The sequence below is a fragment of the Eupeodes corollae genome, chromosome 3 (genome assembly GCF_945859685.1).
Source record: "Eupeodes corollae chromosome 3, idEupCoro1.1, whole genome shotgun sequence".
In the NCBI taxonomy this organism is placed as follows: Eukaryota; Metazoa; Arthropoda; class Insecta; order Diptera; family Syrphidae; genus Eupeodes; species Eupeodes corollae.
The window spans coordinates 4410559-4430778 of record NC_079149.1 but is presented as its reverse complement, the minus strand read 5'-3'; the positions used below and the strand labels follow the sequence as shown (position 1 = coordinate 4430778).

General features: G+C 33.4%; 1 protein-coding gene across 3 annotated transcripts in view; it reads right to left on the bottom strand.

The window, feature by feature from the left end:
* LOC129949474 (titin homolog) overlaps positions 1–20220 on the bottom strand; it is a 202156-nt gene that overhangs the window by 26897 nt on the left and 155039 nt on the right. For all 3 annotated transcript variants that reach the window (XM_056060963.1, XM_056060964.1, XM_056060965.1), the window contains 3 exons: positions 12811–13001; positions 12677–12736; positions 6144–9141 (listed from right to left, as the gene is read on the bottom strand). In XM_056060963.1, coding sequence (XP_055916938.1) covers positions 6144–9141; positions 12677–12736; positions 12811–13001 — 3249 coding nt within the window. The remainder of the gene's footprint in view (positions 1–6143; positions 9142–12676; positions 12737–12810; positions 13002–20220) is intronic.

Genomic DNA, 20220 nt, shown 5'->3' with positions numbered 1-20220 from the left:
TGATCTTTCACACAAGAACAAAACAAGAGTGTTACAATGTTGAGGTTATGTTGCACGCGAACGATTTATTTGTTGCAGTGTCGATGGTTGTGGAACGCGAATAGCGTTTGTTCGAAATTGACTTTTTGAAGTGTACCCTATTTTGATTCTTTTCAGGGAACATATTTAAAAAAAATTTATCTCGTTCCCTTAATGTTTTTTTTTTCTTCAATAAATTGAGAACTCCTAACCATTTCAATTGTAATAGATTCAAGCTCCAAAGGGTACATTATTGTAGAAAAAAAAATATAATTTATTTTGTTGGACATGGCGGTGCAGAAATATTCTTAAAAGGATACAATTAAAGTTTCTGCAGACTTAAAAAAAAATTGACAATATAATCACATTGGGAAAACTTTTAAATTTGGCAATGTTTTCTAATGCCATTCATTGTTATCACTGGTTTAACTCGTTGGTTGGTTGGTGCGTTGGTTTAGATGAAAATTGAACAAATTTTACGTTAGATTCTATTTTTAAAGGCAAAACTGATAGAAAATGGAAGGCCTTCAGTGGAAAAATGTTGTATCGTATTATTTAAGCAAAAATCAGCTGTTCATTAAAAACGATTCCATCATTAAAAAAAAAGTAAAATAAATGGTCTGGGGTGACATTCTGTATCGCACACGTGAACAATCATTTCGTGTGTGCGAAAGATTTGCTTCATTAACTTAAAAAACGAAAGTTTTCGTTCGCACATGCGAAACAAAATAAACGATAGCTTATTCTTTTACGTTTCTCTTCTTCTATAGTTAAGTTTCAATTTTGTTTCTTCAAAAAAGCTTTTAATAAATTAAAAAAGGGGAAGATACGCGGATATTTCGTGCTTTTGCCCAATATTGAAGAAGCACATAAGGATTGGGAGTTATTGAACTTGCGGAGTTTAAAAAGAAATCTTAGAGATGGTTATTTTTTACTATATTATAGGTATTCAGTGGAAGTAAGTAAGTCAAATATTAGGCGAGTTCTTAACATCGCTGGAAAACCAAATTTTCTCGAAATGGATCAAATGGTCATCGAAACAAAAGAAAAAGAAAATTTGTTCATAACAATTAATAATACGTTATATTTAAAATACATATAAAAGTCACAGTGGTATTTCATCACAAAAACGAACTTAAGTTTGCCTTTTAAGCCTAAATCATATTCTTAAGACTCGTTTTTTGTATAGCAACTTTAATTTCAAGGTCTCTAATAAATAGTTTTCTTTTTTGATGAGCATGGCTGTCTGAAGCTTGTTTGAAACACTTAACAGCCAATAAAAGAAAATAAATTATTTTGTAAAATTGAAAACACATTTCTTTCAAAACAAATAATTCGAATACAATCTGTCACAATAAAAGTGATGAGTCTTAATTTTATTAATATGTTGTTTTACTAAACAATCACCGAAATTTAAATTAAAATTCTTATCAAATAACCGAAGTGCCTTTTTTCTTAGTTTTTTCTCATTTTTTATCTTAAATCACTAGTTTACTTATTTATTATGGGTTTGTCAAGTTTCACTCATATAAAATATATATCCCATCTCTCAAGATATTTGACATCCAGAAAGTATGCAATCAAATTTTGTTGGGCTTGAAGCAAAAACGAACAAAGACACAAAATTGAAATGCGATGCAGAATGGCAAATATCGTTTTCGCACAGTTTCTTTCGTTTTTGAAAAACGAACGTTCGTTTATTACAGAATCTGGCTGAGTTGACTAGCTTATTTTTGAACATAACAAAGGAGATGGGGTAAAATTCTTTAGGGAAAGGTAACTGTCACATTACATTAAAGTTATGAAGTCTAAGTCCTTGGATTTTAAGATAATTGATCTTAAAATTGAAATAAAAACCATCGAAATATTATTTTAATATGTCTTATCAATTTAAAATAAATTAACTTTTAATTTAAGTATATTAAATTCCAAAGTTATATACCTCTCAAAAAACACCCTTTATATGCGCTACTACTTAAGCATTTTGAGTAAAACTCAATATTCATTCTGTATAGATAAAAGATAAAGTCTTAAAATCCTATCTCGCGCATCTTGTATAGCCATCATGCGATTCATACCTTTTAATTCAGATTCAATAAACTCACATCCCTGTTTATGTGTAACAAATAAAACATTGATGCATTACATCATCACATCACAATAATTTGCATGATTTCATTTCTCCTCTAACGCAGTTGAAGGGGGCTATTATCTTTTCAAATAGAAAATAGCAACAACACAACAATTATTATGTTTAAGTATGCGTTTTTTCGCCGCAAAACAAGTATACATACATCCATACGCACGTATTTAAGTTAACATAAATCTACATAGATCTAGATACAAAATAAAATTTGCCGGTTGAATTCATATTTCAAAGAAAGAAGAAAATTTACACAATATATAAATAAGTCTGTCTATCTACTTTCTATTTATCTAACTAGCAGGTGTCATCAAACAAATAAAAAAGTAAATAACTGATATTAATAATTGAACTTAAGTATACCTGTGGGGGGGTTGATTGTTTAGGCAAATTTAGTCGACAAAGTAAAATAAATGCGCAACATGTCACTAACACATCTGTATACCGGTACAATTTTGTTTATTTTTCCGTATTTTAATTCCTAATGACAGAATTAGATGGCGTTGTTTTTTTTTTGTTTGGAAAATCGATTGATGGAATAGGTTCTTTGGAAAGGGGAAGAAGGATGTGGTACGGCAACAGCACGAGACGAGACGATATTGCTGTTGCTGTGAATGGACCAGAGCGAAATCATAAAATGCACTACAAATGGTGACAGCGTTGCCACTTTGTTAAAATTGGAAATATAAATCGACTTTTTGTTGAAAAATGTTGTTTCTTTGATGAAAACGAATTTATTGACGATCAAATTACAAAAGTTCAGAAGAAGAATTAAAAAAATGCTGCTAATGCAATGCGATTAATTTTAAACAGCATTGTTTTGAGCAAAACTACTCATGTCATAGGAGTCCTTTTTCAACAAGGTTTTGGTATTGGCAATTAAATACCAAAGAGGTACTAGCTACAGTGATGGACATGAATTTAGCACATTGAAAAGAGTACCTACAAGTTTTTTTCACGGTTCATTTTTATGTTGTTACTATGACTACCTATATGGTAATAAAAATGTGTCAAGAATTGAAAAGTAAAATACCGTTTTGTGAAAAATGAAGATTGTTTGTGATTTGCCTTGGTTTTAGCTGGACATAAATTTTGCCCGTTTTGCAATCAAAGAGTGTAGGTATTTTTATTTTTTGTGTTTTTTTTTTTAAAGAAAATAATAATTTTTGAGGTGGATAAATATTCCTTTAATGATCTATATTCAAAAAGGAAAATGGTGCTAAAAAAAGAAGTCTGATCTCGAAAACAAAGTCAAAAGGGCGGACGGTAACAGACATTTCTAAGTTGTTAGAATGCTCCAGAAAGCTGGTTTATAATGCCCTTCGTCATTTAAACAATTTTGGAGTGATTGAAAACATTAAACGAAACCCCCGGGCCAGAAAGACAACTACAAATGAAGATAGAATTATTTATAGGTTATCGACCAAGGATCCGCTTAAGACCTTCAGTGCAATTCGATGCGAATTTTCAACGAACTATGAGTCAAGGTCAAGGGTGCGTTGCTCAGAGAAAACCACTAGTATCAAAAACAAATCTGAAATCTAGGTTACAGTTTGCCAAAGCTCACCTAGACAAACCAATTAGTTTTTGGAAAAACGTGTCCTGGAGCGATGAATCCAAATTCTGCTGGTTCGGATCGGATGGGAAAAATATGTATGGCGTCCAAAAAATAGGGAATATGATCCAAGGTACACCATTAAGACAGGGAAACACGGTTGAGGCAACGTTATGGTCTGGCCCCATCGAAAAAATTGACACAAAAAAGGACCAGAACGTGTACAGAGATATCCTGTTGGATCATATGTTACCCTACGCAGAAGACAATTTACCGTTATTTTGGCGCTTCATGCACGAGAACGACCCTAAACACACTTCAAAGTTAGTGAAGTGTGCCTTCAAAGTTAGTAAAATGTGCCTTTAAAGTTTGTGAAGTGTGCCTTACAAGTGAATAAAATCGACGTTTTGAAGTGGCCAGCACAATTAACCGATCTTGATCCGATCGAGAATTTGTGGAATGATGTTGAACATCACATTGAGCAAAAAAAACAATCAATTCAACACAATTGTGGCAGGAGCTTCAAAAATCTTGGTATGCAATTCCAAAGTCACGATGTGAGGCTTTGGTTGAAAGTTTGCCAAGAAGAATTGCTTCTGTACAGCAAAATAAAGGGTTAAAACTCCCATGTTGCTATAGGTCGAAACACAGTCGAAAATATTTCTAGAAAATTTTAAATATCACTGTTTTAAGCGCCAGTGAAAGCTATCATTGAAATTAATCCGGAAAATTTTTTGAATTGATATTTGACGGTGTTTCCCTTTGATTAGAAATGAAAATTATATACTGATCAATCGGAAATCACACAAAAAATTTGTTTGAGAAAAAAGTGTAATGCATTTATTTTTCTCTACAAATGTATTTTTTATTTTCCGGACGAAAATCCATTTTCCTGAACAGCTGATACTTTTATGTTCAAAAGTGAAACGAACCGTTCCACTTATTTGTGTTCTAATTTTACACAATTCCAATGGCAGATTTCTATCAGTAAAATTTTGTCGGTGGCTTTCAATCTGGAATTTTTTTTCAATGACAGAAATATTGAATTAAAGCTATAAACGACCTGCCAAAAAAATGTTTCAATGTTTCTTTTCAATGTTGATAACCAATGATAGCTATAACTGGCGCCTTACTCGAACACATAGTTTTAAATGGTTGGTCCGTTCCCTGAAGCAGGAGTTGCAGCTTTTCACGAAACAAGTATTTTTATAAAATTACTTAAGCTTTATTTTCTAAAATTGAAATTGATTATGTTTTAAAACGATTTCCTCGTTTCAAATATAAATAAAAAAATAAAGTAGTCGAATTTAAATCAGTTAAAAATTGCAAACTTATTTTAACTTAAAAAAAAAATATATATACATACATATATGTATATAGAAGTAATTTTCAGAATCCCAAATTTTATATTGAATTGATTGATATTAATTTCATTTCAAGTGAAAGTAAAATGTAGTAATCAGCTGATAAACTTCTAAAATTCGAAAAAACAATTCTACTACATTTTTTGAATTTATGAACATTCATGAAAACGTTTTTTTTTCAAACAGATTTTTTAAAAAAATGTCTGTATTCTACTAAAATATAAAAGTAATGTTAAAATAGAATTGGAATCTTAAATCAGCATCAAAAATGTGTTTATAAAACTTGTTTTTCAAAACCATTAAAGCAAAGCCTAACATTGGTTTTCATCGTTGAAACCAATCATTGGAATTTTTTTCACAAGTTGTTTATAGCTCAAGCATTTTGTTATTAGAATCAAGCATTTGGAGTGAAAGTTGATCGTCGAAAGGACCATTGATAGATGGGAATACAAAGAAAATGGAACGCTTTAAATGGAACGAATTATGAAATCAAAAGTCGAGTGTTCCTTGATAATTTCATCATTTTTTCTTGTTCCCTTTGATAAACCTCCTTAGAATTTTTGTAAACGGAAGTGTAATCAAATGCTAAAATAGGTTCTACAATCCAATAAACCTGACTGTCTGTGTTCGCAAAAGTTATGATTTATTGGATGTAAAAAAGGTTTTACAAAGTTACTTTAATTTTATTAGAAGAAAATATATATGAGTAGATAAATGGTTTGCGGCTTTGTTTTGACTGAAGAGGTAGTTAAATACAACAAACCACTGTCAGGAAGGCGATCCTTGGTAAAAGTATTTAGCTGTGATCATCGCTCTGCAGTTCATAGGTTCGTTCAACAGTCTGCACAACGGTCATATCTTTCTTTTTAAAAATTCAATTTCTTTAAAACTGACAGATAAGTTTGAAAAACAAATTATCTTAAAGTTTGTTTCTAGTATGTTTATGAAACTAAATTGATTATAATTACGTCAAGAATTAAATGCAACAGGAATTTATACATAATTTGTTTATAAATATTTTAAATATTTGAAGTATAAAACAAATTTATTAAAAACTACTCACTTATTGGAATTTGCTCCTTGACAATAATAGGTTCTTCCACTTCTACCATATTTTCGGGATCGATTTCTGGATCTTCAAATGGCTGAATTACATTTTCAGATTGTTTGGCTCGAAGAGCTGCTGCATCTAGAACTTGTTGCTCTACCTTTTGCAATTGTTCCTCTGTACATTCGCCTAGTAATTGCTCAGTTTCACCTAATTTAAGCTCCTCTGAATGCTTGTTTTCTAAGTCTTCTACGAATTCAGCTAAGTCTTGCACCTGTTTATCAATATCTTCCAAGCAACTGTCGTTTAGTTCTTCGTGTTCATTTTCGACATGGTTTAATGCTTGCTGTTCTTCTTCTTCTTCAACATCGAAGTCAGACATTGCTTGAGAACCTTGAGCCAATTTTTCATTATTTTCTTCGAGTTGTTTTTCAACTTCATCAAATGTCTGCTCATCCACCAAGAGCTTATTTTCTTTTTCGTCTTTGCAATCATCTAAGTTATTCAATTGTTCTTCCACAGCTTGAACATCGTTATTCTCAAGTCCTACTTCAAGATCAGCAGAAGTATTCAAATCTTCAAATTGTTTCTCAGTATTCTCTTCAAGTTGCTTTTCCACTTCTTCCAGTTCTGGCTCGTCTATGCCTTGCACGTGTGTTTCCCGGTTCTCCAATTCTTGCTCTTCATGAACAGCAAAGCTATTTGTCTCTTGCAACTGTTTTTCGGTATTCTCTTCGAGTTGTTTTTCCACTTCTTCACCTAATCGCTCACCCAAGTCTTGTTCGTGTGAAATCTCAAGTTCCTCGTCGTCGATAGCTAAGGTATTTGAATCCTGTAAATGTTTCTCACTATTTTCTTCGAGTTGTTTTTCCATTTCTTCTGACACCAGATCATCACAGCTTCCAACCCGAGAGTTTTCTAGTTCCATTCCGAAACCAGCCAAGTTATTTACATTTGAAGGTAACTCGTCTTCAACGGTTTGTTCGAGATGTTTTTCGATTTCTTCAAATGTCTCTTCCTTTTCGTCACTATCAAGTTTTTCTTGGATCTTCTCTGGCTCTTCAAAGCATTGTTTTTCTGGCTGAATAATCGAGTCTTCAATCAATGAGATTTGTTCTTCAATCATATTCACTACTTCTGCTTCCAGTTTATTGATCTCCAGTATTTCATCAATCATTGAGGATTCATCTGGTTGTTGAAGTTGCTTCTGCAGCTCAGCAATCTTTTCGATTTCCTCAACTTCGAAGGATTGTTTTTCAATGACATTGTCTACCAACTGATTGTCGTTACTGAGATGTTCTTCGAAATGTGCCTTTTCCTTCTCCATCATTTCATCACTGACCTTGTTGTCGTCCTCGAATAAGGAATTTTCATGTTCTTTTTCGTTTTCGGATTTTATCATTGCATCATCTTCCTCGAATTGAACATCCTTTTCAAATCCTTCATCTAACTGACCCATATGTTCGTGCTGCTGTTCTTCCTTCTGCCTTTCGAGCATTGACAAATAGTCACTGGGACGAACGTCTTCTTCCAAGTGGGTGCAATTGTCTTCTTCCAATTCGATTTCTTCACTTGGAGTCGACTTTTGTTCCACAAATGATAATTTCTCCTCCACTTTGTCCTCCTTTTCGGAGAACTCTTCCTTGTCCTGCTTCTCATCGGCAAACTCATTTTGTTTTTCCTCGTAGTCCTCAGTCTCCAAATGCGTTGGTGAATCATCGAAATTCATTTCCTCTGGAAGATAATGTCCAGTTAAAATAGGTTTCTCTTCGAGAACATCAACTTCTAGGTTATGCAGAGATTGCTGGAGTTTTTCCTTCTGGCTCAGATCCAAAGCCTCCGATTCTTTTACAGCAAATTCTTCCGACTCCACCACGTGTTTCTCTAAAACTTCCTCCTCATCCTTCAATCGGAAGTCATTCTCGTCATTGTTCAAATTGTTAAAAATACTTTCTTTCTCTTGGACAACTGGTTCTGCTTCGATTGGACTTCCAAAGAAGTTTTCAACCAATTCGGGTTTCTGGTTGGACATGTCTTGCACTTCATTCTGTTCCAAGTCTCCAAAACGCTCTAGCTTAGCTAATGCATCAATTTCTTCAGTTTCACTTTGCTCTTCGTGTGTCTTTTCCTCCTTCTCCATTTCGTTGTCTTTCACATCGATAGGTGACAAGTGACCGTTGCTCTGCATAAATTCTTCCTCGAACTGGTTCTGATTACAACCAATACCCACGGGGATCTCATCATCCATTGGACTCTGCTGGTAACCTTCGTTGGTGAAATGCATCTGGCCATCAGAACTCAGTGGCAAATCCTCGACTTCTGGAGACAAGAGTGGAGTAGCTTTATTCGCATCGTCCAACTGAATATGACTATCCACACCAGCGTGTCCCATTTGGAATTCATTGGTTTCTTCCATGTCTAAAGCGTTCTTGTTGTCGAATGGATTACAATTATCTGAAGATGGAAGTGTATCCTTTGAATGACTCAACGTAGACTGTTCAGAAAGATTATTTGTATCGGCAGAGTTCTCTGTCATCATGACTACGTCATCGGTGACATCGACGCATGTCTCTGGACCGTAATCACCATCGGCATCGACCAATTGCTGATGGTGGGGTTGATGATTTTTTGCCAGGATTATTTTCTCATGTTGCTGGTTGTTGTCGTCTTCGTCGTATTCATCGTCGTCGTTGTCATCCAACTCAGAAGTCATAGTCATAGTTGGCTTTAATAATTCTCCATTTTTGTTGTCATAACCTCCAGTGGCAAGGAATTCTTCTCCATTATTTTCCAGTGTTGAGGCGTGATGCAAGCTGTTGTCGTCCCCGCTACCAACTAATGGAGAGAGTTTTTGGTTTAAATCGATTTTATCGCTGGAATTTAAGAGATTGCCATCAAATTGTCCATTGTTGGTTGAAGCTGATGTCGTGGTTGTGGTCGTGGTAGTAGTCTGGTTGACTTCATCACTGATAATGTTGTTCAAATTATCATTATCATTTGGTGACCATCGCATCTAAGGAAAACAAACAGAACATGATGAAACATAAAAAGGATTTAGCTTATAACCTCGTTAAAGATAGAAAATTACATACATACGGATGCACATGCTCTTAAAGTGCTTCATGTCTAGGAAGCGAAAGTAGATATATCGTAACTGATAGGAAATTGTCTTGGAAGTGGGTGTAAAGCTTGTTTTTTTCTTTTCTTTCTTCTTATTTTTATTTTTTGACGGGGTTGGTTTTCATGTCAATAGAGAAATAATAGGGGTGAATAAGTTTTTGTAAACTTTGTGGCTTGAATGTACAATAAACACATATGTACGTTGGATGTTTATCGACTAGAAATGTAGATACTCAGTCTAACAAAACAACAGAATGAAAATAAATAAGTTATACACCCTTATATTGTGTAGGTACATTGATTTTTGTCTACAAATAAAGAAAATTCTTTAACAAATGGTTGAAAACCGTTTTAGAATAAGAGATAAGGCTTCAAACTGTTTGTAAACTCTTTTAATATTCTTTTCTTAATCGTTTAAAACTCTTAGCAGTTCTAAATTAAAAAAACATGTAACATTTAAAGCTAAGAAATTAGTTAGCTAATATTTTTTATAGGGAAACGTCCTTGTTGTTAACCAATTCACAAAACTACCGCATCAGAAGTAATGGCGCTTAAGTCTTCTGGATTTTTTTTGACAGCGAAAATAAAAATGTCGTCAATTGTCATTTAGTATTTTGACAGTGTTAAATTACAAGCAAATATAAACTTTCACACTTTGAAAGGTTGACAGATGTGGTAAGAATAATTAATAAAGGCATTTTCTATTTAGTTTACAAATATTTTAGAATAAGAGATACATAAGGCTTTTAAACTTTTATATTATTTTTTTTTCTACTGTTTGAAACTGTTAACAGTTCTAAATTAAAATTTAAATGTTATCAACAATTTTAAGCCACTAACTAAATTAGCTTATACTTTGAATAGGGAAACGTATTTGTTGTTAGTCGATGCACGAAACTACCGCATCAGGCGAGCTGGCGCTCAAGTGTTCTGGAATTGTTTGATGTCGTCAATTGTCATTTAGTATTTTGACAGTGTTAAATTACAAGGGAATATTAACTTTTACCTTTGCAAGGTTGACAGATGAGGTAAAAATAATTAATGAAGGTACTTTCTATTTGGTTAAATGTGTTAAATATTTTGTTCTTAAAATGTTTGTATACGTTTAGTCTCTACGTAAGCTTTAATAATTTGTATCAATTTTAATGCCAAACCTATTGATGTCACATTTAAGACTCAGAAAAATACGATCTAAAGCATCATGCACATGCGCTACGAAACTGTGGATGATCGCATATTTTGACTTTTCTTTCACATGAGCTTCATTTCTATTCGCAGACAGCGACGAACAAACAAAACAAAAATGGTTTAATTTTGAGGTAAAGTTGAGCGTCAACAATTTATTCGTTGCAGTGTGGTATGTGGAACGCGAATAGAGTTTGACAGTTCGTGCAACTGCACTGCAATTCGTTACTAACAAATTGGGCCCATTCACAAAGTGGCTACGTAGTCAAAATTCAACTAGCTTTGTGAATGAAAAATTGCACTAAAAAGCTAGTCAATGCACAACTGTCATATTAATGACAAATAGAAAATTAAATAAGAAACATTTGTGTTTTCAGAACTTTAAATAGTTTTTTTCTTTTTAAATTCAATAAAACCAAATTGAAGATATAATATAATTAATTTATATTTGTATTTATGTAAATACCGAAAGATTAATTTCATTTTGAATTCTTGTGTCCTTAATGAGCAGCTGATTGTGAAACGTCAAAACCAGTATGTATCAACTTTGTAGCCGAAATTTTTATACTACGTCAACTACTTTTGTAGCTAGATTTAGCCAATCAGTATCCCTTGACTACGTAGCCACTAGCTTTGTGAATGCGACCATTGTTTTTACAAAATTGTCGTGTTTTAGAGAACAAAATGCAAATTTTATTATACTTACATAAGTGTCAATTGGTTTCTTATAATCTAAATGTGTTTTGTTTGACATTGACTTTTTGAAATGTGTAAAATGACGTTTGTTCGTCCATTCGTTGTTCGCTCTCTTGTGCAAGGCACTTAAGCCCTTATATGTAGATTTATGATTAGGATTTCAAAGAAGAATTAAACAGTTTGAGGAAAAATAGTTTGAATGAACTTATTATTTTCAAACTGTCAAATATATTTTAAAATAAATATATTTGGTTTTTCTTTAAAATAGTTTGGAATATATCTAGTAAATATTAACTTTTTGGTTTTATTAAAAAAAAAAACACAATGAAGTAAACGGTTAGCTGGAAAATTAAGCAGCATTTTTAAAAAGGAAATGTTCATTGAAGTTAACAAACGATTTCAATGGAATATTGTACAATTTAAACAAGATTTTGATTTTCGTTCGCGACATTTTGTATAACGTGGATCAAATTGTTGAAAATTTATATTTTAAAGCATTTAAATCGCTTTTTGATGATGTTGCTTAAAATTTTTTTTTCCGCATAAAACTCTAAAAATTTTAAGAAACAATCTCAAAAAATTTTGTTTTTGGAAAAGATAAAATTAAATAAAAACAAAACAATAAAAATTAAGGTTAATTATTTTTATTTTAAATATTTTCATATATTTTTTACGAAATAAAGTAACAAATAATTTTAGTTTGTATTTTAATTTAAAAGAAGATGTAAATAAAATTACAACTAGGTACAAAAAATGTCTGCTGTCAATTTACTAAAATCCTCTTTTAAAGTACAACTTTTGATGCACACCGTCACAACAATCACTTTTCCTAGAAGAATTCAAAAAGAATTATGAATTGCGTGTACTTGATTTGAATATGAACTTCTTGATGATTTTATTGTACAAAATGATTTCATGGATTTATGATTTTCATTTGAACAAAGATGAACATGATACATGATATCATAATAATATTGCAAAGTTACCGTAGAAGTATAAACAAACACGAATTAGGTCTGTTCAATTAGATAGATGAGTAACATTTCTTTAAAGGACAACGTAGTACGTGCGAACGTCAAAATTAAAAATATGTCAATTAAATATTTATACCTTTTCCTAATGAATAAAGTACAAAAATTTTGACAGTTGATTGATCTTTTATATTTTCAATCGTTTGCCTAGCTTCAATTTCAGACTCGTATCTTTGTCTTGACCTACTCTAAATTAGTCCTCTATACGAATGTTTGATGGTTTAATAGTGTGCATTTATTTAGTAACGTAAGATTGCTGATTAATTATTTTGGTATAAAACGTTCAACCATCTACCAAATGACATTTGTATGTTTTTGAAAAATGACATTTAAAATAATGTAAAATGATAAAGCTTCAATTAATTTTGCATGTAATTTGAAAGAATTGAGTGTTCAAAAAAAAAACACATTATGACAATTTTACCATCCTTCCATTTGACAATCTTCAAACCTTTTTTTTTAAAAGCATGACATTTGTATATGAATAAATCTTAACTGTTTTCTTACAAAAATTACCTGTTTTGTATCGACGGTATGTGAATTATTACTTGTTGTATTTTCATCCGAAGGATAAAACTATAAGATATCAAAACACACAAAATATTTAACAAACAAATTCACAAAACATAATTATTTTTTTGAATACTTACATTCCTTGAGTAGTCGTAGTATTCGACTTCCTTGATATTATCGAATTCAGATTCCATTATTGTTAGTTTATCGCAGTTTTTGGCTATTTGTGATGGATGCTTGAAGAAGATCACAACAACTGATATGTTGTCTGTAGACTTTCCGTCTTGCGCAAGTTTTATTAAACGACTTGGTATTATATCAAAGTTTTCTGTAAAGAAATAAAAAAAAATATTGTTAAACAAAATTGTTGTAAATATTAAACACGTGTACATCCTAAAATTATGCAATATTGTGTAAATATTTTGAAATAGCTTGGTTCGAAAGGGAATATCTTCCAATCAATGTCGCTGCCAGGAGATTCATAAAAAAGTCTGATCATAAAAAATCTAAATATTTCTTTTGACACTTAACCAATAGAGAACATCTTATTCTAGCGACAAATAATTCGATTTTGGTTTGACAGCTGAAGTGACATTTAATTTGAGAAATTCGTTCGAATGTTCGAATTAATTAATGGACGTGCATTAAGAACACATAAATATTTCGAAATAGCTTGGTTCGAAAGGGAATACATATCTTTCAATCAATGTTGCTGCCAGGAGATTCATAAAAAAGTCTGATCATAAAAAAATTCTGACTATTTATTTTGACACTTAACCAATAGAGAACAACTTATTCTAGCGGCAAATAATTCGATTTTGATTTGACAGCTGAAGTGACATTTAATTTGAGAAATTCGTTCGAATGTTCGAATTAATTAATGGACGTGCATTAAGAACACATACAAGGATTGTCAATTTTGACATATCAGCCTTTGCATTGGTACCGCATAGTCTTCCCGATTTTTTTTAGCAATGTAATTTATTTTAATTGCAAAATTAACTACACCACTGCAAAAAAGACTAAACAAAAATTATTAAATAAAATGTCTTCTTGTTTATTAAAACACCACACCCGTTTGACCTACATGCAAAGTTCGAAATTCCATCTGGGCTCATTAATTTAACATCGGCATAAATTTTGCATTCCGTCGAACACGTACCATCCCTACCCTACCCAGACCAGTCTGTGCACTCTGTATGGATAGTCCCAATCCTATCATGTTTTACATACCGATTACACTCTTTGTAAAACGGACAAAAATATGCAGAAGAGCTGCTAACGTAATCGTAATTGCATTTTCGTTCCGTTCTGGTTACATATCATCCTTTCACACTAATTGTGTTATTAATATTTTGCTCCATCGCGCCAACCGATTAGGTATGAGTAGGTGCTTTATAATGCATTTCCAACCAGACCATATATCGGTGCCATAGCCAACTCTCTAAGCTATCTATGGTACTCGTACCTAACGTATACCTTCTCTCGCGTCCTATCTCTTCGAAAGCAATAGGTAATTGCACTTTATTGCATCGCACTTGCAGGGTATTATGTATACAGTGCCTCCCTCTTGCGGTCACATATTGCAACTTAAAAGTATAAGATCCATATCGGGCAACAAAACAACAACAACAACAACAGCAAGTTGAAGTCAGTCTTGTAAAATTTATTCGTGCAATTTTGTTTTGTCCGCTATAGGTTGCTTTTCCTTCAAAGAATGCGTGGTGGAGGAGAGAAAATATTAAGACACTTTAATGTGGCACTAGCGCGCAATTCCATGAAATTGGCACAAGCAATATTATTGGAACCCTCCGGAGCCTCAATTACCGAGTTCAAAATCCGATTTCAATCGTTTGAAGGCTCCTCTTTTTCTTCTTCTCCTCCTCCACTTCCACCTCCATCGCTTCTGCCACACGATTTTGTCCATAATCAACGTTGGGTGACATGCTTCGGAGGAGCTTCTTTTCTCTTCCTGCAATAAGCCCGAGCCAAATGATGATGATGATGACGATGATGAAACCAAGTGTGGTGGGAAAAAACAACAACAAACAGTTTTATGCTGTCACGCCCACAAATTGTGTTGCGGTGTATTTTGACGTCTGCTGTTGCTGTTGCCGCTACTGCTGCTACATTGACAGCTACGGGCGGTGCGGCGGTGGCGGCACACGGGGCGACGGGTTGACGCTGCAGTTTTGTTTGCAACTTTTATTTTGAAACGCGGCGGCCGGCGCGGCGCGGCATGACGCGACTTGTTCATCAGTTTAGAGCTGAATGGAAACGCAATTTGCATATTATGAAGATTTTTATACATCACTGAACACATCCCGAGTTTGTCAATAAAAGTGTGCTATCTTCTGTAATTTAATTCGATTAGCCGACCACCTTCGCCGAGCGTGAGTTTGAGCTTGAGCGTGCCTCCAAGGGAATTTTGTAAGTTGGTGTTACTTGTTGGCAGCATGTTATTAGACATTTGGATTAGACTTGTGAGAGTTTAATCACCTCACCTGCGATGTGACGGCTGACTGGCGCTGGAGTTTAGTTTGGCCGCTTGATTGATGATGATGATTCATGTGCAATGCAATAAAATCAATTTATGGAAATCAAATAAAAAAACAACTCGTCTGGTTGGCATTTTGATAACGGGAATTAGTAATAAGCGCGAACTGTACTGCTTTCGGAGGAGTGCCGGTTGTTTGAAATATATGGCTCTTTGAAGTGAATTGCTATTCATAAGAGTGAGCTTCAAAAACTGGCTTAAAATACATTTATTTCATAAATTTATCTACCTACACATTAGAGACCGAAATAGTTTATGATTATGACAAATGGTTGAATCTGCATTCAGAAAAAACAATATAATTTTTGATCACTGTGAGTCATACATAACTGTCAATGATGCAAGCGATTGACAAGGCATTAGGTAATACTAAAATCACATCATTTAAGAGAAATACTTGATTTTGGTGATATCACTTTGAGTAATACCACATAATTATATCTTTCTAAATATGTGAGTATGCTTTATCTTCCTGTTTACTTATTAAAAGTGAAAAATAATCAGATAAGCTGTCATCGACAATAGCTGACACTTAGCCGAACAAAAAGGTGATCTTCAACAAATTTCTCACACACTTATGCTAAGTCATGTGTTTTGGCGTAAACAAATTAATGATCTGTCAAAAAATTATAGTGTGAAGTCAACCTTAGGATAGTTATACAATGCACATACATATGCACACGAATTAATTGACCAGTTTGTATTTCTAAGATTTTTAAAAGTGTTCTCTGACGGGTTGACAGAGCAATAAAATGAAGTAGCTCTGCATTTCTTTTCATCCTTTTTCAATTGTGCGATAGATAATTTTTGATAAATCGAATCATACAAATTCTGGTCTCAGATTTCTGACAGCAAAAGTGAGAACATTTTCCACGAAAAATGTTGCGTTCTTACACACACAAATTGGATAAACATTTGTCCTCCAGACCATGCAATTATGAAGGACATGAAAGTCAGAGGTTATGGTACCACAAGATTCTATACTGAAACACAGATTGCCATCGATAACAGAAAGGGGAGCGATAGCAAATTTCTCATTTAAAAAGATTCTGACATTTCTACAAAAGTCATGGGTTTGAAGTTTATAAACAACTTTCATATACTGCAGATATTGCAGTCTTCCATCGTGAACAATCGAGTGCCCAGTATCAATTCCCCTTTTTTACTTATCGTCCAGCACTCGGCGCCGCGCCGTAGAGTAGGACTGTTTAAATCAAAGTTTTGTATAGCAGACACTTTTTGTCTTTCGAGTGAGGAGTTTTGAACCCAGTTGTTTGGCCAAACCGAAGCAGCAGCGGATCGTCGTATTGTTTAGCGTCATGCGGCACAGCTGGATCAGTTTGTTCGGGATCCCGAATTCAGACATCGCGTGCCGATATTTGTGTTGCAGAAAGGTTTCAGACGCTTCCACTGTACGTTGGACAGGATTTTGTATGCAACATTAAGTAGGGATATGCCAAAGTAGTTTTTGCATAACATCGGGTCGCCTTTTTTGTAGATAGGGTATATGGAGCTTATCAGCTCAGGAGCTCACTGTAGTCTCTGGCATTCTCCAATGTGCTAAGGCAACCGATGTTGAACTTTTTTCTTTGGGCCCCACGTGTTTTTTTGTCGTTTGATATTCGAGCTCTAAACTTAGCCACTACCAGAAAGTGGTCAGAGTCGACATTAGCTCCTCGGAAAGTGCGCACGTTAAGGATGTTGGATGCGTGCCTTGCGCAGATTAGCACATGGTCGATTTGGTTTGGTGGTTTGACCATCCGGAGATCGCAGGGTGGCAGTGTAGATCTTCCGTCTTGGAAACCTAGTGCTACTTATCACCGTATTACGAGCTGCAGCAAGGTCGATTAGTCGGAAGCCGTTATCTGTTGTTTCTTCGTGGAGGCTGTGCTTTCCAACTAATCCGCCAAAGATGTCTTCCTTCCCGATTTTTGCATTGAAGTCTCCGAGTACGATTTTGATATACTGATGTTCTGTAATGTGGCCTTGATTCGGATTACAGCTAGGCGATCACTTATTGGTTTGAAATCCATGTCTTTCGATCTAAGCCGATTTCCCACGACGAATCCGCATCTAGAGGGTTCTTACATTCCAGGTACAAATTTTCAATGCGTAGTCCGTTGTCGTTCCGTGTCTGATTACCATAAGAGGGGTTTCATTATCCGAGGCTGGTATCTCTCTCATAACTTCCAAGTTTTTTTACTGTGTAGGGGTTGCTAGCCCCTCGCACTAACCTCTAAATTTGTTGGGCCATTTATAAGGTGCTTTTTCCCGATTTTGCACCCGCGTTTACAAGTTTCGAAAGTTATATCTAAAGATATAACCAGTATCCGGTGGTTACCACTAGGAGGTAAAGTAAACACTTGGTGTTTCGGAAAAGTTGCAGCATAAACCCCCAGATCCTACAACACCCCACCACCTGTGCTGGTGTTCATGCTTTTATAAATGACATGTAAGTTTCAAAAACTTTGTTAACCTTGATTTTGAATAACTTTTTTGATTATTTTCTCAAATGAACAAAAAACTAAATATACTCTTGAACTAAATACTTTATTTAACGTAGGCATATCGTTTTTGTAAATAACATTTATTCAATAATCTCTTTTCACCAAGTTTTTCCCAATTAACTATAAATAAAAAAAAAAAAACAAATATTGAACAAATTGAACTTTTATTTCTTTTTCAACTATTTAAATACCGGAAAATCGATGAAATATTTGCAATTTCCTTAGAGAAAGAAAGTTTCCATTCCGGATGCTGTGTGTGTCTATGTTCTTTTCTGTTGATTTTCCATTTCAATAAATCCTTAAATCTATTCAACACTCTGAATACATATCACCTAGAAGTAAAACTAACTGCCATTTTATAGGTAGATAAGGTACACACAAAGTTTTCTTTAAACTGAAAAATAAAATAAAACTTCTTCCTTGTAATTCCAAGCATGCCAATGCCTTAGTAAAATAATAATTATTTATCTACATCTTCTCTTACTTGTGCATAAAATTTTGTGTAGGAAGGAAATAAGTACCCATACCTATTACCTAGGCTGTCAAATTGAATAGTTTGCTGACATTAATGAGTAATGTACAAGAAACTTAATTTAATAACAGACATAGCAGGCACAAAGTGCAAATTAATTAAAATTTTAATTGATAGTTGTTTGTCTGGGTAGAAATTTGTCAAACGGAAAAGTAGAAGTCGCACCAAAATTTAAGAATTTAATTTTATATTTAAAATGTTATGACTGGACAATTTGACATAAATGTCATAAATAAAAATGCTATTTTTTGTTCAGTTGACCTTAAAGTGTATTTTTTATTTTGGTTCAGTTGAGTTTTTTTAAAATCTCACCTCATTAGAGTTTTATGCAACTCTAAACTAGTTTACGTGCATTAAAATTATGTTTCCGTAATTAATTCAATCACAAGTAATGTAACCTTGAAGTCTAGACAAGAATATGACACAGGTTTGTAATTCTAATTCTGATAAGCGGAAGCTGAGATATTGAAGTGACAAAACATTTGTAATGCAATTGTGACGTTTTATCGCAGATAGACTTTGAATAAACGATGAGTATAAATTAGATCCGTTTGTAAAGCTCTCCGTGTACTTCTTAATAATATCGGAAGTATGCAAAAAGTTCTCTATGTTCTCTGAATCAATTGTTAAATGCTTATCCAATGACAGTTATTAGTGTGAATACAAATCTGGATGAGTTCAATTTCCTTTCATTTGTCTATGATTTAGCGGCGGCGAACAGAACTTAACGCCTACGAAACGAACACATCCTTTTATGTTCTATTTGTTGTAATTTTTGATTGTCGTGCCGTTGCTTTGTTTTTATTCTTATTATGAGTGGGCAAACATTTTAAAGGAAATATAATTAACTTAAATGTCTGGAATTTGATTGTGTTGCTTGTAACATAGACAACGTAGGATTTTTTCATTCTTATCTTAGTTAGTGTAAATGTCAAATGTCACTTTCGTTACATATTGAGCTTTTCATGAATTTCCGAAATAGAATTTTATTCGTTAGAATATCTTTAACAATAATACTTATGACTTTTGACCTTTTGAACATCCCCCTTATAAAAGTTATCATATACATCAGTGACTATCTTTTCATGCAGGAGGCATTTTTCTTTTGGCAGCATAAACAAATCTCTAGAAGAGCTTCAAAAAACTTTTATAATTGAAGTGCTTACGGTGTGATGACCAAAAAGATTTAAAGTGTCTCATATGAATGACATTAAACCCACACTATTCACACGATGACATTTTTAACCTCCATGAAAGGATTTATGCTCTGGCAGCTATTTTTGAGTTAGAGTGATATTTCACTTTAAGCTTCTGGGTTTGCATAGTAAGACTTTAAGTGATAATTTAATGTTTTTTAAACTGTTTAGAGATTTGGGAAAATATTTGTTAGCTATGCATGATGATTTGTAAAACGTCAAAATGAAGTGCTATTTTTTGTTTGATTGTATAAACAATCAGCAGAAGAAAATAGTAATTTATGTTCATTTTCAATTTCTAATAAATTGTATACCTGTCATATTTAACAATATTTGAAGAATGTGTCACTTTTGACAGATGCAGAAAACATGACACTAAATTCAATATGTGATAGTTTCTCAGATTTTGGTTCTAAAAATTAATTTGATTTTTATTTAAAATAAGATTTTTCAATCCATTTGTTTAAATATCATGGACATAACAACAGAAATGTTTTTTTTCTGTTTATCTTAAATGACCACATGCATCCATATGCCTAAACTTGTCAATAGCTTAGGTTTAACACAAAACCCACTCGATTGTATAATGCAGCAAGAAAGACGATTTATATATGACGGTTATATCTCTGTTACCTGTCAAAAACACTTGAAGGCAAATCTATCATTGCCACCTGGTGTCTAACATCAAAGTGCACTCTTCGCCCACAACAAAAACCTTTGCATTATCAAAATCACCTTTTAAAACCTCTCTGATA